At 52.8% G+C, this 15,636-nt stretch overlaps 3 protein-coding genes and 1 non-coding gene across 4 annotated transcripts; 2 read left to right on the top strand and 2 right to left on the bottom strand.

The window, feature by feature from the left end:
- On the top strand, positions 1-1,951 carry GADD45GIP1 (GADD45G interacting protein 1). Its single transcript, XM_008157926.3, has 2 exons — positions 1-376; positions 1,585-1,951. Exons 1-2 carry the CDS (start codon positions 27-29, stop codon positions 1,901-1,903), a joined length of 669 nt encoding a protein of 222 aa, XP_008156148.1. The 5' UTR covers positions 1-26; the 3' UTR covers positions 1,904-1,951.
- Positions 1,952-2,403: 452 nt separating this feature from the next.
- On the bottom strand, positions 2,404-8,054 carry RAD23A (RAD23 homolog A, nucleotide excision repair protein). The gene is made up of 9 exons (XM_008157927.3): positions 7,863-8,054; positions 6,358-6,519; positions 6,008-6,189; positions 5,813-5,868; positions 5,551-5,678; positions 5,221-5,299; positions 4,963-5,096; positions 3,225-3,389; positions 2,404-3,143 (listed from the first exon to the last, which is right to left on the bottom strand). Exons 1-9 carry the CDS (start codon positions 7,932-7,934, stop codon positions 3,030-3,032), a joined length of 1,092 nt encoding a protein of 363 aa, XP_008156149.2. The 5' UTR covers positions 7,935-8,054; the 3' UTR covers positions 2,404-3,029.
- A 1,637-nt stretch (positions 8,055-9,691) lies between these two features.
- Positions 9,692-14,120, bottom strand: CALR (calreticulin). Its single transcript, XM_008157929.3, has 9 exons — positions 13,946-14,120; positions 13,470-13,571; positions 13,082-13,285; positions 12,105-12,199; positions 11,805-12,014; positions 11,610-11,723; positions 11,220-11,363; positions 10,524-10,616; positions 9,692-10,437 (listed from the first exon to the last, which is right to left on the bottom strand). The coding sequence occupies exons 1-9, from the start codon at positions 14,034-14,036 to the stop codon at positions 10,237-10,239; spliced, it is 1,254 nt and encodes a 417-aa protein (XP_008156151.1). The 5' UTR covers positions 14,037-14,120; the 3' UTR covers positions 9,692-10,236.
- On the top strand, positions 11,458-11,588 carry LOC114228475 (small nucleolar RNA SNORA3/SNORA45 family). Its single transcript, XR_003614616.2, has one exon. It is a non-coding gene; the product is annotated as a small nucleolar RNA SNORA3/SNORA45 family (small nucleolar RNA).
- Positions 14,121-15,636: the final 1,516 nt, after the last annotated feature.

The raw sequence follows: 15,636 nt of genomic DNA, 5'->3' as shown, positions 1-15,636 counted from the left end.
GCCAGCGAGGACCCCACACAGCCAAGATGGCGGCGCCCGTGCGGCGTTCTCGCAGCCTGCTCGGGCTGGCGACAACACTGGGCCCAGGCTTCCGTACCTACCGGGCGCCCCCGCCCCCGCGCCGCTCGCCTGGGCCCTGGTGGCCAGATCCGGATGATCTACTGACCCCGCCATGGCAGCTGGGGCCGCGCTACGCGGCCAAGCAGTTCGCGCGGCACGGCGCAGCCTCCGGGGTGGACCCCGGTTCTCTGTGGCCGTCGCAGGAACAGCTGCGCGAGCTGGAGGCTGAGGAGAGCGAGTGGTACCCGAGCCTGGCGGCCATGCAAGAGTCATTGCGGGTGCGGCAGCTGGCCGAGGAGCAGAAGCGTAAGGCCAGGTGCGTACGTGCGTGCGGGGCAGGGGGTCGCGCCCTTCGCGGCCCAAAGCGTGAATTGTACCCCAAAGGGCCCTTATCGCGGGGCTTGTGTTGCTGTAGATTTACGTGCTGCAAAGCAGACTTCTGAGTAACTGTTAAGGCGCCTACTGTGTGCAAGGCCTGTCCCAGGTGCGGAGGGCGACACAGCAGGGAACAAAACATTTCAGATGGCAACAGAGCTATTAGGAAGATAAAATTTGGTGTTGAGTGCAGTCGGAGGGCAGCTTTGGTTTGGGACTTAGACCTGATGTTTAAGCAAAGACCTGAATGACCACACAAGGAAATGTTCTGGGTAGAGGGAACAGCTAAGGCCCTGAGGTAGGAACGTACTTTCAGAAACAGCCAGGCCGTCATTGGAAAGTGATGAGTCTGGAATCAAGAGCAAAGGTCGGATTCGTAAGTAGGTCTAAAGGATTAGACTTAACCAAAGTATGGAGGCAAGACCAGGGGCATGAGGGTTGCGCCACTTTCTGGAGTGAGGAGCCAGCCAAAGCAGGCAAGGTGGAGCAGGCCATTTGTGTTCTCAGTGTTTAATGTTATTTGCACAACAGCTCTAAGAGGAAAGGGAGACCACCCTCGTTTTAGAAATGAGGAAACTGAGGCCTGGGAGATGGAGTCACCAGTTCAGTCACCCCGGCAGTGAACAATGGGTATAGGATGGGAACCTCTCTCCTATCTCTGCCCCACCCCAGCTAAATAACCATCATGAGGCTTTAGTTCTTCCTACCTCACATTTCTAATCCTTAAAATGGGGCTGTAACTGGAACCTACACACTCAGGATTGGATGGAAAGGTCCAATCCATTTCTTGTCTTTACTCTTTGCCTAGAACTGGGCCTGGCTTACAGTAGGTGGTCAGTGATGTCCTTGTGAATGGCCCGGCATGGTGTGACACAGATGGCTCACAAGATAGTTCGGTGAAATGTTAATTTGGGGTCTGCTCCTGGGGGTTATTGGGGCTTGGCCCTCTCATGCTCTCTAGGTCATACATAAATTAGTAGATACTGCCTATTCACTAGATAATGGCCAAGATAAATCTTCCCAGTTTTTCAACTCCATGGAGGAGTTGGGAAGCAAGATGTGGGCAGACTGGAGGGTGGGATATGGGTAGATGTGTGCTTCTCTGGTTCGGTGTCAATTTCCTCACCTCCCACCCTCCTTCCCCTACAGGGAGCAGCTCATTGCAGAGAGAATGGCCAAGATGCCACAGATGATTGAGAACTGGCGGCGGCAGCAGCAGGAGCGCAGGGAGAAGGAGAAGGCAGACAAGGAGCGGCGAGCCCGGCTGCAGGCTGAAGCCCAGGAGCGCCTGGGCTACGACGTGGACCCAAGGAGTACCCGTTTCCAAGAGCTGCTGCAGGACCTGGAGAAGCAGCAGCGCAAACGCCTCAAGGAGGAAAAACAAAGACAGAAGAAGGAGGCAAGAACTGCTGCAATGGCTGCCACTGCAGACCAGGACCCAGCAGCCTCCATGGCACCCAGCTCCTGAGCTTTTCTTTCTCAATAAAACCTGCTGCCCAGCAGCCTTACTCCTGGAGAGCTGTGTCCTCTCTCAATGAACTCCTCGATATCTGAGGCCAGGGAATCCCTCATCCTTCCCTGGCGCTGCTCACTGGGGGACTCTAGACCATGTTTCAGGAGAACAGAGGATGCAATGAGGAAATAATGTAGGAGCAGATGGCAGAGGAGAAGGCTTCTGTTTACCAACATTAATCTCCAGTAATTACCAGGAGGGGGAGTTTAGCCAAAACAGACTGGTGATGATGGGGGGTGGAAGTAGGAAGAAACAAGCCCTTTCAAGACCAAGATGGGACCAGGGCCCACTGCAGGGAATGAGACAGCTTCTGAGGGAGGATACACTGGGAGCCCCAATCTGCACAGGCTGACAGGCCTCTGTCCCTTCTTGGCATTCCCAAATTGCCTGTGCCCAACTAACCCCCAGAGCCAGACAAGCTGGAGTGGGAAGCCCCAGCAGGCACAGACCACAGATGGGCTTTTAAAACTTTATTCACTTCAAAACCTTTAGCAGAGACAGGGTTCTGTTCTGGGGTGGCCTTGACCTCCAGAGCAGCTCTGACGTTACCCCTTCCCCAGACAGAAGCCTGGCCGCTTCCTCCCACTGAAGTGATGCAGGCTGGAGGCCAAGGCCAGAATGTGCTCACCCCAGATGGGAAGATTTGGGCCATTCCAACAGAGGATCAAAGTTTGGGGCTCCAGCTTCCCCTCACCCTTCCAGGGTGAGGTGGTCTTAGGGGCTCTTCGGGGGATGGGGAAGCAAGCAGCCGCTTCTCCATCTGGCTGCAGAGAGCTGGGACAGAGGCCAAGAGGGGCCCATCTGTCACCCCCAGTCCTGCCAGCTCCTTGGAGCAGGAGCAGGCTGAGCTAAGGCAGGGGATGGGGGGACAGCTGTCTAGCCCAGGTCGTCTCAGGCTAAGATGGGAGTAGGAGCCATTTCAGGAGGCTGGGAAGTTGGGTTGTTGTGTGTGTTTTTTAAAGATTTTTTTACTTTTTTCCACTTCTTAAATAAACATGAATATATATATATTTTTTTCTTTTATAAAACGTTTGTAGATTTGGGGGTAGGGTGGGGCAGTAGGCAGCCTGGCTTCCTGGCATCACTCATCATCAAAGTTCTGACTCAGGAGGAAGTTGGCAGCCAAGTTCTCATTTTTTTCACAAGCGAAGTAGGCCTGGATCACCAGGCTCTCTGGGAAGCCCAAGGCCTTCAACTGTGGGAAGATGGGCAGGTATGAGCAGGGGTTGAGGGGACCTGCCCACCAGTAGGGCTGCCCCTCAGCCAAGCCTCTTACCCTCTCTATAGCTTCCTTCTCCTGTGGCGTCACCTGGATGTAGTTCATCTGTGGGGCCTCCTCGCCTATGGCACCCACCTCACCCTCAATGTCAGAGATGTCCGCCAGCTCCCCAGGGGGCTCGTTCAGCATCTGGATGAACTGCTCCTGGTGCCGGCTGATTTGCTGTGAGTGACAGAGGGCAGGGGATGATGACCCAAGGCCGTTGGCCCACCTCCCCAAGTGTATTATCATAACCTTTGTTTTTCACTCACTTTAGTAAAGTATGTTGAAGGTCCCTATTCTAGCCAAATAGCAACAGTGGTGAACAGACCCTGCCCTGGTGGAGCTGATGTTCCAGGGTGGTGGGATAGGCCATAAACAAGCAAATAAATGGATAATTATTTACAATGTAAATATTGGGCTTGGCATACAGTAGGGCAGACACTGGGCTAGGAAAGACATTTTAGGCCAGGAGAGAAGGAAGTTTCCTCCAGGTAGAACATGTTGCAAAGGCCAAAGGGTGGGGATGCATTTGACAAGTCCCAGAAACGAGGTCCATTTGGCTAAACAAAGTAAACAAGAAAGAAGAGAGGGAAGAACAGAAAATGAGATTAGAGAGGAAAGCAGGGACCAGACCTGCTTTCTTCTATGGCCTTCTAGTATAATGGGACACCACGGTGGTGATGGGTAAATCTGTGTACCTTTTAAAAACATTAATTTAAAAGAAAACAACATTAATTCATCTGGATGTTGCCTATCTGGGGGTTCTGATAAAACTGTCAACTTTTATGTACTTATGACAATTTTCACTTGAATGAAGAAAGTGCTTTTTCAAGACTCTGGCTCCTAATGGAGAATGGGCTGTGAGGGCTGTGCAGAAACAGGCCTGGCCACCAGGCGGGAGGTGAAGTATCAGCCACAGAGCTAGAGTGCAAGGCTGGACTGACAGATGTTCTGGAAGTAGAGCAGACACGCCAGGTGATAGACAACCCCACCAGGCTGGTCCGTGTGGGGACAGAAAGGGATGGGAAGAGGGTCTGTTCTGAAAACTTAAGACATCTGGAAAGCACTTTCATGGAGGCATTAAGTCAGCCATGGAAAAGTATGGCATCCAGAGGTCTGGCCTGATTACACAGATTTGGGGGTCACCACAGACCGAAGGCCCCAGGAGGATGCATGGGGAGGACTGAGTGCAGATAAGAATAGGTGTGCAGCCTGGGCTCTCCAGCAGCTGGAGGAGGTGACCAGGAGGAACCAGCATGAGAGACAGAAGTGGGGAGAGAAGCAGCAGACGACTGGTCCTGAACTGGGAGAGGCAGGCATTCATGGAGGACCCAGAGCCAACTAGGGCAGTGGTCCTGGGTGCTGCAATGAAACCCTACTGGCATGACATGTATGAAGCACCAGCTGTATGTGCAGCTGAGACACAGTCAGAGTCACAAGACCCAGAAGACAGAGCACATTAGCCAGAAGCTGGAGGCAGACACTCCACCAGCTGCCCGCTGCTCTAAGCCTCTGGGGTCTTCTTCCATAAGGGCAATGATGACAGTACCCACACCCTCACATGGTGATTGGGGGGATTATATAAAACATAGGTCAAAGGGAGCACCAGGGGACTGCTGTTAGTCCAATCTTCCAAGTACAGAGAGGAATGCCTACAAAGGTACTGGACCAGGCTCATTCTTTCGGGCTTTGGTTCTCACAGGGAGGAGAGGTGCTGGCCACACTGGCTCCCTCTGAGCCCCCAGGGCCGCACCTGCAGAAGCTGTGGGTTTTCCTGGCCCAGCTGCTGAAGCAGGGCAGGCAGCAGCGCTGGGTTCTGCTGAATCACCTGCCGCATATTCTGGAACTGGGGCTGGTCCCGCAGGAACTCCAGGGGGTTCTCTCCGGCTGGCAGGAGAGAGGCATGTAGTCAGACCCCAGGCTGGGCTCCCAGAAGCATGGGGGTTGGGGAGGGAGAAGTCTGATGCCTTGACAGCAGACACCCCACATGCACACCTCCCAAGTCACTCACCTGGTTCTGTGGCCGACTGCTCAGACACTTGGCTCTCCTGGACAGAACCATGTTCTGGCTCGGGACTCCCAGGAATTCCCTGTCAGGGGTCCTATTTAGTTCTAAAGCACAGAACACCCGCTGCCTCCCTCCTGCACACTCAGCCCTGGCAGGAGACAGGTGAGACCCACCCATCCACTCATGTCCAGCCTTTTGTAGAAAGCCTTTCCTGGCTGGAATCACAACCCAAAGGCTTTTGGGGGCAGGTTTTGCCTCCCTGACCACCCATCAAGGTACTGAAGCCCATGTACTCCGTAGAAGCCTCCCCAGGAGGCTGTACCCCCACCTCACCGTGAGTAGATACTCCACGGCTCGGTGGGGGTTGTTGTAGCTGGCTCTCAGGGCGGCCACGACCCGTTCCCGCTCATAGCCCATGGACATGATCTCCGTCAGCATCGTCTCGTATTCAGAGCCAGTCACTGTGGAGGGAGCAGTGAGGTCTGGGTCACCAGAGAAAGGGAAGGAGAGCTCCCAGACCCTACAGAACCCACACAAGACCCAACTGATGGCTGGAATACCCAGTCACTTCTGCCCCCAGGGACTGCCCACCCACCTAGCGTGGAGGCTGCGTCTTCCTCTCTCCCGCTGCTACCTGAAGAAGGAACAGAGCTGCAAATTCAAGAGAGAGAAATCGGACCCTGGCTTCTGGAGGTCTGCCCTCCCCCTGTGTGGGTAAGACCACATATGTGGGCAATGGAATGTGCTGGGAGGACAGGGCCCAAATTGGGGCTGCTGCTCCCTGCCTTACCCTGACACAGACTCCGGGGATGCCGTGGGGACTGATTCCTCCGAAGGACTCCTGTCCTCTCTGACGGTAGGTGGGGTATGGGACATGCCTGAGGCAGGGCCCAGCGGGAAGGATGTAGAGGACTCAGGGGCAGCAGTGGATGAGGCCTCTGGGGGTACTGAGGTGCCTGAGCTGTTTTTGGCCTGTCATACCCAGAAAAAGGGAGCAGGCATCAGTAACCCTATCAAGCCTCAACATCCAGCCACATCCAGGCCCCACCCTATTCACAGCTAATCTCTCATGGGCACACAGGCTCTAGCCGGCTCCCCAGCTAATCCATGTAATCCTCACAACCAGCATATTTCACCCACCTTGGTCACCATGACAACCACGAAGTTCTTCTCATCTATGCGATAGTCCCTGATGGGGACATCATCACTCAGGATCTTGCCAGCATAGATGAGTTTCTGTCCAGCCACAGGAAAGGCATCACGACCCTTTTCAGCTTCTATCTTCTCCTTTAGCACCTTCACCTGTAGGAAGGGATGCAGTCATTGCAAATCGCAAGATTCTCTCTTCTCTTCTAGCTTGGGGAGACGAGGCTGAAAGCCTTGATGACAAAGAAGCTAAGCTTCATAGTCAAGCATGTTAGATTTGAGTTATTTGATCACCCCAACAGAGTATTTACAGAACACTTATAATGTGCCAGGTGCTGTTTCAGATACTGAAGACACAGCAGGAAACAAAACACAAGTCCCTGTTCTCATAGAGATGACACTCATGTGGGGAAGAGGAAAAAACAAGTATGTATTTTAGATGATGAAAAGTGTGGTGAAAAACAAAACAATTTGGGGAGTTAAGAGGGTTCCTCATTCCACACTGCAGACAGCGCTCAGTTCTCACTTAGAGCATAAGTTAATAGGGCTATCATAAATGTATATGTGCCACATTTTTAGAGCCTCACAATAATTATATGGAGGCACAGAGAGATTAAGTAATTTCTTCCAAAGTCAAAGAGTTGAACAGGTAAAAAAAAAAAAATCTGTGTGTTTCCTTTTCTGCAAAAAGTGGATGTCATTGTCTCCTTCATGGGGTAGTTGTGCAAAAAGTGCCAAATACATAAACAGTCCATGTTTGTTGGGTCCTAAATTCCCTTTTCAGCTAAATAATCAGAATAATGCTTAGACTGTGGGCTCTGACATAAGGCAGAATCGAATTTGAATCCTACCTAACTCTGCCATTACTCGCTGTATGAGACTATGGCCAAGTTCCTTTACTCTAAGTTTCTGGATCTGTAAAGTGAGGAGTCAAGAGTCCCCAATGACAGGCCTGTTTTGCAGATTTAGTAAGATGATAACAGTAAAAACTCAGCGACAAGCAAAGAACAAACGGCTAACAAACAAGGACCACTGAAACTCAGACCACTTATAATCATTATCATCATCGTTGCCGTCATCAGTGGGCATCTACTGGCCGCAACTCCCAGATTCGGCCACCAACGTCCCGAGGAGACGCCTGCAAAGCTGAGAACTCAAGAGCCCCCGTCTCGGGGAGCGCAGCCCAGCCGGGCATCCGAGCCAGTCTCCCGCGCCCCGCGAGAGCGCTGACATTAGACCCGGGGTCTGGCAGGCGCCCCGGGGGTGGAGCCTGGTCCGGAGACCGGACTGTGAGCGCCGCCCCAGCCACCAGGGGTTGGCGGAAGACCATTAGGGGAAGGAGGACAGAATGTTCCGGGAAAGTCAAGCAGGTTAGGATGAGTGAACCGGGCCCGGACCGCGCCATCCTCCCTGCCCTCCCGCCGGGATCTCTGCCTCCCCGCCCCCATACCACCCTCTGAACCCGTCACTCCCATCCCAGGCTCTAGCCTGGCTCGCACCGTCTCGTCAGGCTCCATGCGGATCTTAAAAGTCTGCTGCTGCAGCGTCTTGAGCGTGATGGTGACGGCCATGGCGGGGCCCGAGCGACGCGGCGGCCCCGGGACCCTCACACAACATGCAACTCACGCCGCCGCCATCTTAGTGCCCAGCCGCACCGCTTGCCGACCGCTTCCGGGGCAGGTGCTGCGCGCGCCGACAATCAGAGCACGTGACCCGCGCGCGCGCGCTCTCTTCCCCTTCCCATCTCCCCCGCCCTCCTTCCCACCTTGGGCTTTCTTGGGCATGCGTATGAGAGGCCCCCTCGGCCAGGCATGCGCACACTAATTCTGCGCTGCTGGAGATGGATGTTCTCGGCTAAGCGAGCAGGCTTGTCACGTGGCTTCGTGCGAGTGACGCCATGACCGTTAGCAGTGACGTCATTCAGCCACAAAATGGCTCCAGCGTCCCTACTTTCACCCTTGAGTTTATGACATTGAACAAAAATGTTCATGAACTTGTTTATAGATACTTGTATTTCTCCATTGATAGTCTTCATCATTTTTGCACTTTCCAATTTAGTTTTATTCTGGTTTGGCCACCCTGACAGGAACCCTGTAGGGCCCTGAAAGTGTAACTTAAGACAGGAAAGGTCACCAATTAAACAAGTGAAAATTTAAAAAAAAAAATGCATTTGGCTGTGAAAGCAGAGCCATTTTGTGGCCTCACTCATTCATTCCTGAGAGCTGAATTTTTTGTAATGCCCCTCACTTTCAAGTTTTTGGGTCTCCCACGTCTGCTGCTCCTTTCCCAACTACTTTGCCCACCCCACTATCTCAAGCCTGACTCCAAAAGTATTTAAGGAAGATAATTTTCAAGGCCCCCTACACTGAATACATAAGTCTCTCCATAAACTTGCCCTGGACATACCAATCCTGGAGGCTTCCCAAAGGACTGGGGCTCAGTCCCAGGGCACAGGAAGGAAACTTGGAGGCCAACCCAAAGAACAAAGATGAAGGGTTGGGTGTTTTGGGGGACTGGATGGAAGTGAGGCTGGGTTTATCTCCCAGTTTATTACTTCCCTTTGAACCTGCTCTTCTCACGGTCCCCATCCAAGCCTGGAACCAGGCAGTCACCCAACCTTACTCACTGCCCGACTGTAACCGGGTCCTGCAGCTTCTCCCTTTACTACGCAACCTGAGCCTAGAAGCTTCCACAAAGCAGGCCAGGTCTTCAGTAGCAGCCTTGTGAACCCCAACACAGCAGGCCAAGGCCAGCCTCAGGAGCCCAGACCCTCCTGTCACCATCTCTGCATCAATTCAACCTCTGCACCCTCCCTTGGGGCCATCTCTCCCTTCAAGAAGTTTAAACCCAAGCTTGCCCACTGAATACCTCCCCTGAACTGTGATTGTAACAGGAATAACTTTTATCACTATCTAATTGCTCTATGTAGTCTTGCTCCATGATAGGTAAAAAGTACATAAAGTTGTTAATATAGATGGTATAAGGTAGTGGGTAAGGTGTGGGTTTAAATCCCTACCCCACCTCTTATATTCTGTACCAGTCTCCTCATCAAACTGAATTGGTACTAGAATAAAAACTCACCAGTTTGGTGCAAGGACTCAGTGAGTTGTGAGTTAATACCTGCAGTATTTGTAATGGCCCTTAGTCCCCCTTCTCCCAGTGCTCCTTTCCCAACTACTTTGTGGGGCTAAACAAAGACCCTTGTAACTTTATGGGACATTCTGCTGTTTTAGTGGCTGAAAAACTAACCTTATTGAAGTCACCCACTAAGAAAAGGCCACCCTTCAGTTCCCCGATGTCTGTCTTCTCCCGGAAGGAGACACAGGAGGAAGACACAAAACTTAATTTAATAGAAACTTTGTAGTTCTTACATTCTCAGTGTGAGCTGAGCTGGAACCCACTGCCCCACCAAGTGGCCCAGTAATGGAGGCAGGGAAGAAAGGGAGCTGGTGGGGGTATCAGAGCTCAAGCCCTAGGAGCCCAAATCTTCCTCAGTGCTGGGGGGCTGAGGGATCCATCCTCTTCTCCTGCCCCCCTCTGGGCTCCAGGAAGGAGAACAGATGAAATCTTGGGCCTGGGGCTACTCCACACCCCACATGCCCCAAGGTTGGAAGGGGAACTAAGGGATCTAAAGGGGAGAAGGGGACAGAAGGCAAAGATGTCAAAAAAGATGGGGGCCGACAGAGAATCAGAGACAAAACACCAATAAAAAAAAGGGGGAGGGCGGGAACAATACCAAAATCTACCCCAAATTGGAACCCGCCTGGAAAAAAGGAAAGTTCTCCAGTCTCATAGAGACATTATTTGGCGCGGCCAGCTCTGTGACGGGAGCGCTCAGGCCTCAGTCCAGCCCTGGAAGCGATGGTGTGGCCCCTACAGCTCATCCTTGGCCTGGCCAGCAGCAGCATCTTCATCCTCATCCTCATCCTTATCATCTTCGTCCTCCTCATCTTCATCTTTGTCCTCATCGTCGTCTTTGTCTGCCTCCTCCTCCTCCTTGCGCTTCTTGTCCTCCTCCTCCTCCTTCAGTCTCTGCTCCTCATCCTGCTTGTCCTTCATTTGCTTTTCTGCTGCCTGCACACAGACCACAAACTCAAGGCCTGGCCCCCCACCTCCCTGCCCTGTCCACCCCTCAACCCAGGAGTGGACACTTGTCCCACCTTTGTGACTCCCCACGTCTCGTTGCCAAACTCTTCGGCATATGCTTCATCATTGGTGATGAGGAAGTTGTCAAAGATGGTACCAGACTTGACCTGGGGAGAAGGATGATGGATGGAAGGATGGTCAGAGTGGGGACACTCCGTGGCCCTGGCCTCAGCTTCCATAACCACTGCACACTGCCACAGCCTAACATTGTGATTAAAAAAAACAACAAGCTGACTGGGTTCAAAACCTATATGACCTTGGACTGGTGAATTCTCCGCATTTTAGTATCTTCATCTATATAATGGGGTCTCACCCCCTTTTGCATATATTTTTCTAGTACCTACCATGTGTCAGGTTCTAGGCACAGGAGTACATCACTGAACAAAAAGAAAAAATGTGGTCCCTCTGAAGCTTATTTTTTAATGTGACTATCTAACCACTTTTTAGGTCATTGGAGCAGTTAATGAGTTGGTTTAGATAAAGTTTCTTCAAGAAGTGCCTAGCACAGAGTATACAGAACCTCAAAGAGGTTTGTGTGTGGGAGGGGGGAGGGGGAGGTCCTGTGATATAAACCAGGAAATTCTTCAGAAAAAGCACCCTTTTAGGCTCATACCTGCCTAGGAATGAATCCCACCCTTGTCCCTTTCCTCCTGGGTAATTCTGAGCACTTGAGGTCCCCTAGGGATCCTCCTGTTCCCTCCGTATCGCACCTGCCAAAGGTCTAGGCCCAGAACGGCGAAGTTTTCATAAGCATAGATAGTGCTATCAGGAGAATACTCGGGGTTGTCGATCTCTGGATGAATCCAAGTGCCCTTGTAATCTGGGTTGTCAATCTGCCGGGGCTTCCACTCGCCCTGCGGAAGGAGAAGGAAACTGGAAGGTGAGTGGAAGTCAGTGTGCTCCCCACTATGTACCCGCTCTGCTTGGAGCCCCCCAAGACCACCTTGTCCCGAGACTATAGAGTCACATCTTGACAGTTATTATCCTGGTGTGCTAGAGTTCTCGGAGAGAATCTGCTGGTCTTGATTCACTGACGAGGGCAGCAAGTGCCCCCGGTAGTGCCCAGATCAGAAACATAGGGGAAAAAAGAAAAAGACCACCTTGTATTCTGGGTTCTGAATCACCGGTGGTTCCCACTCTCCATCCATCTCTTCATCCCAGTCCTCAGGCTTCTTAGCATCGGGGTCAGGGATGTGCTCGGGCTTGTCCCAGTCCTAAGAGTACACGAGGAGGTCAAAGCCATCCCAGCTCTCCACCACCCCTCCATGGTGGGAAGCCCCTGCCCAAGCACCAACCTCAGGTTTGGAGTCTGTAGGGTCATCAATCTTGGCCCGCTCATCCCAGTCTTCAGGCTTTGAAGCATCAGGATCCTTTATCTTCTTGGGTGGCAGGAAGTCCCAATCATCCTCCAGAGAGCCAGACTCCACCTGGCTATTGTCAATTTTCACCTCGTAGGTGTTATCGGGCCGTACGATCAGTGTATACAGGTGTGTGAATTCATCATCCTGAAGAAGGCAGGAGATGAGTGGCCCTGCCCACTGGACTGGCCTCTGAGCCTACCCCAGGCAGCCATTTGACACCACCCCCAGGCACACCTTGCAACGGATGTCCTTGTTGATGAGCACGTTCTTGCCCTTGTAGTTGAAGATAACGTGAACCTTCTTGGTCCCAGGGCCACAGATGTCAGGGCCTAGGTGAGAAGCAGGTCCAGTTAAGGGTCAGAGGTGGCCCACCATTGCCAGGCCTCCCACCCCTCTTTACGAAAGGAAAGCTTGCCGAAACCGGTTTGGCTCAGTGGATAGAGCGTCGGTCTTCGGACTGAAAGGTCCCAGGTTCGATTCCGGTCAAGGGCATGTACATTGGTTGCGGGCACATCCCCAGTAGGGGGTGTGCAGGAGGCAGCTGATCAATGTTTCTCTTTCATCGATGTTTCTAGCTCTCTATCCCTCTCCCTTTCTCTCTGTAAAAAATCAATAAAATATGTTAAAAAAAAAGGAAAGCTTGACTCTTAAACTCAGATTTATTAAGACTCAAAATATTCAGACCTTGACTATCTCTAAGGGACAATGAATGGAGTACTGAAAAAAAAAAAAAAAATCGCCCTAACCAGTTTGGCTCAGTGGATAGAGCGTCAGCCTGGGGACTGAAGGTTCCCAGGTTCGATTCCGGTCAAGGGCGTGTACCTTGGTTGCCAGCACATCCCCAGTGGGGGGTGTGCAGGAAGCAGCTGATGGATGTTTCTAACTCTCTATCCCTCTCCCTTCCTCTCTGTAAAAAATCAATAAAATACACATTTTTTAAAAACACACCAAAAATCACTCTCTAGAACTCAGTATTCTCACTTGTAAAACTGGAAAACACCTACATAAGATCTCACAAATTAACAGCCTTAGATCAACAATAACAATGCAACAATTTGCTGCTGTGAATACCCCCTCAGTTTCCTCTTCAAAGGAAAGTCTGACAATGTATTTCCTAGGCTCTCAGGACTACTTTTCATGGGCTACAAGGAACTCATGGATGGGTCTGTCTCCCTCTAATCAGAGGTCAGCAACAGGGCGGGGCCCCTCACCAAACATGATGTTGTATTCAGAGTCTCCATGCATGTCAGTCTGGTCCAAAGTATCTGGAAATAGCTTCACATAGCCGCCCCCGCAGTCGATGTTCTGCTCATGTTTCACAGTAAACTGCACCACCAACGTCTGGTCCTTATTGCTGAAAGGCTCAAATCTGGCAGACAAGGCGTAAAAGCGGGCATCCTGGCTCGTCTGCAGCCCTAGCAGAGGACAGTAGTGAGGTCACAGCTGGCCCCAATCCCCAGGGACCCTAAGAATCAAAGCTACAGACAGCCATTCCCCTTCCTCTGCCTGCCCTGCTCCTGGGGATGCCCTGGCCGTCAGTGACTAGGGCTTCCTCCAGGAGGTCCTCCTGAATCTCAGCACCCAGCTCCAGGCTCTTACCTTTATCCTTGTCCAGGTCACCATAGAACTTGCCGGCACTGAGGACGAATTTGCCAAAATCCGACTTGTGTTTGGATTCGGTCCAGCGGTCGGTCCACCCGTCTACAGTATCAGAGGGGCAGGTCACTGTGGCTGTGCTGATTCCTCCCCGCCCCCCAATCCCCTCCGCCGCCGCCCAAACATATCGACAAACTGCTGCAGACAAGGGAGGAAATCCCCCGAGTGCCCGACCCCAACCTCCAGTTTGACACCTCCTGTAGCTTAAGATATCTTCGGACGAACCCCAACTCCCGCCGCGGGAGGCCGTTGCGCCCTCCATGCTCCCCAGGGAAGCGGAAAAGAAGTATCGCCTGCGGCTCTAGTCCCCGAGGCCACCGTGTTGGCCCTCTCAGCAGTAATTACTGGCGACAACGCAGATCTGGGCTGGGGGGCCGGTCGCGCAGTCGGAGCGGCCTCGAGGCGGGGCCAGGCGTTACCTCCGTCCAAAAACTGCTCCTTGAAGTAGACGGCGGGTTCGGCAGCGACGAGGCCGAGAAGGCCGAGCAGCAGCGGCACGGGTAGCAGCATGGCGGGCCGAGGGGGCGGCGGCGCAAAGCGGGCCCTTTAAGTCACCTCTCCAAAAGCAGCTCTGCAGCAGGGACAGGCGCTGCCGCTGGCCGTGCGTTTTTATACACGACCGCCCTTCAAACCAACATGGCCCTACCTCTTAGCCCGCCCCTCATGCCTTTTCATTGGTTAGAAGCAACGGTTCTGACTTTCCATTGGGCCTTCCTCAGTTCAGCACGTTAGGCTGTGCCTCGGAACGCTGGGTTCCCAGATGGCCGATTTCTATTGGCCGCACCACTGGCCAATGAGGGTCGACCACGCATTGTGGGGGACTCCCACCGGTGGGGTAGGGGCCTCCAGCCCCTCTGGCCAGGTCATGTGACCAGACTTTGGTCCAACCCCGCCCTCGCTCGCGCGCTTAGCTCAGGATCCGGGCGTTTAAAGAACCCGCGCGAGAGCGCAGGTGTCATCCCGCAGGATTAGGACCCTGCTCCAGCCTTCCCTCCTCCTATCCCCTCTGCAGGGAGGTGTGAGCAAGGTGTTCTATCCTGCATTTGGAGAACACCCAGTACGAGGCGCCGTCTCTCTCAGCCTCTGTCCCTCTCCCACCGCACCTATTGCTCCACCTCCAGGATGAAGCAGAGGGCACCAAGGGCTTGGGCTCTAGGTCTTCACTTCACACTTCACCCCGGCGCCACAGTCATGCAGAGAGAATTCTAGCTCTCCCCTCTGCGGTCCCTAGTGCCTGGCACCCCGGACGACTGCTGCCGCGTGACCTGGGGCAAGCCACTTAGCCTCTCTAAAGTCACAGGAGCTCCTGAGAGGCCAGGAAGAGCGACCCTGGGCAGCGGCTGCCCAGTAGAAATGCTTTCAAAGCTTTTAGGATATCCTGGGACAGGGAAGGAAGCCCAGAAGGCTCGAAGATGTGACTATAGGCTGTGATTGCTAGAGCCCGGTAAGGTTGTCACCCTAATTACCCCGCCCCCACCCCACCCCCACCTCACCCCACACCATCCCCAGTAAATGAAAGGGGTCGCTGCTTTGTGGTCTTCCACAAACGGCCTGGCTTTTGCAATTAAACGGCCAAAGATGAGAGAGCAGGGGATTCCGTTGGAGAGGAAGAAAGTAGACAGATGGTAAAGAAGATAAGATCTGCCGAAACCGGTTTGGCTCAGTGGATAGAGCCTCGGCCTGCGGACTCAAGGGTCCCAGGTTCGATTCCGGTCAAGGGCATGTACCTTGGTTGCGGGCACATCCCCAGTAGGGGGTGTGCAGGAGGCGACTGATCGATGTTTCTAACTCTCTATCCCTCTCTCTTCCTCTCTGTAAAAAAATCAATAAAATATATTTTTTTAAAAAGTACACTGCTGATGATAGAAAGTTATACAAACAACTATTTCTTAAAAAAAAAAAAAAAGATAAGATCTAAGGGAGAGAGGCAGGACTCCTGAGTCCAGATTCTTCTGAAGCCAGAGTCAGATGTCTGACAGTGTGGAACACCAGCTGCCTGCCTCTAGTCTTCAGGAAGGAGGAGGGCGAGGGGGTTTCCCAAACTCTGAACAAAAAGGCCCGAATCTGGGAACTTGGGAGTGAACTGAGGAATGGGGGGAGCTGGGGAATC

Source organism: Eptesicus fuscus, chromosome 6 (assembly GCF_027574615.1).
Source record: "Eptesicus fuscus isolate TK198812 chromosome 6, DD_ASM_mEF_20220401, whole genome shotgun sequence".
Taxonomy (NCBI): Eukaryota; Metazoa; Chordata; class Mammalia; order Chiroptera; family Vespertilionidae; genus Eptesicus; species Eptesicus fuscus.
Note: the sequence above shows the minus strand (reverse complement) of the source record. Positions and strands in the feature narration are given on the sequence as shown.

Bases quoted from the DNA above. Each gene is read 5' to 3' on its own strand.
- GADD45GIP1 (XM_008157926.3), top strand. From the start codon at position 27: ATGGCGGCGCCCGTGCGGCGTTCTCGCAGCCTGCTCGGGCTGGCGACA. The intron at 377-1,584 runs GTGCGTACGTGC...CTTCCCCTACAG, and splicing joins GAGCAGAAGCGTAAGGCCAG to GGAGCAGCTCATTGCAGAGA.
- RAD23A (XM_008157927.3), bottom strand. From the start codon at position 7,934: ATGGCCGTCACCATCACGCTCAAGACGCTGCAGCAGCAGACTTTTAAG. The intron at 6,520-7,862 runs GTGCGAGCCAGG...CCCTTCCTACAG, and splicing joins GCATGGAGCCTGACGAGACG to GTGAAGGTGCTAAAGGAGAA. The intron at 6,190-6,357 runs GTGGGTGAAATA...TGGGTATGACAG, and splicing joins TGGTTGTCATGGTGACCAAG to GCCAAAAACAGCTCAGGCAC.
- CALR (XM_008157929.3), bottom strand. From the start codon at position 14,036: ATGCTGCTACCCGTGCCGCTGCTGCTCGGCCTTCTCGGCCTCGTCGCT. The intron at 12,015-12,104 runs GTGTGCCTGGGG...TGCCTTCTTCAG, and splicing joins ACAAGGACATCCGTTGCAAG to GATGATGAATTCACACACCT. The intron at 10,617-11,219 runs GTGCGATACGGA...CCTTCTCCCCAG, and splicing joins TGGGCCTAGACCTTTGGCAG to GTCAAGTCTGGTACCATCTT.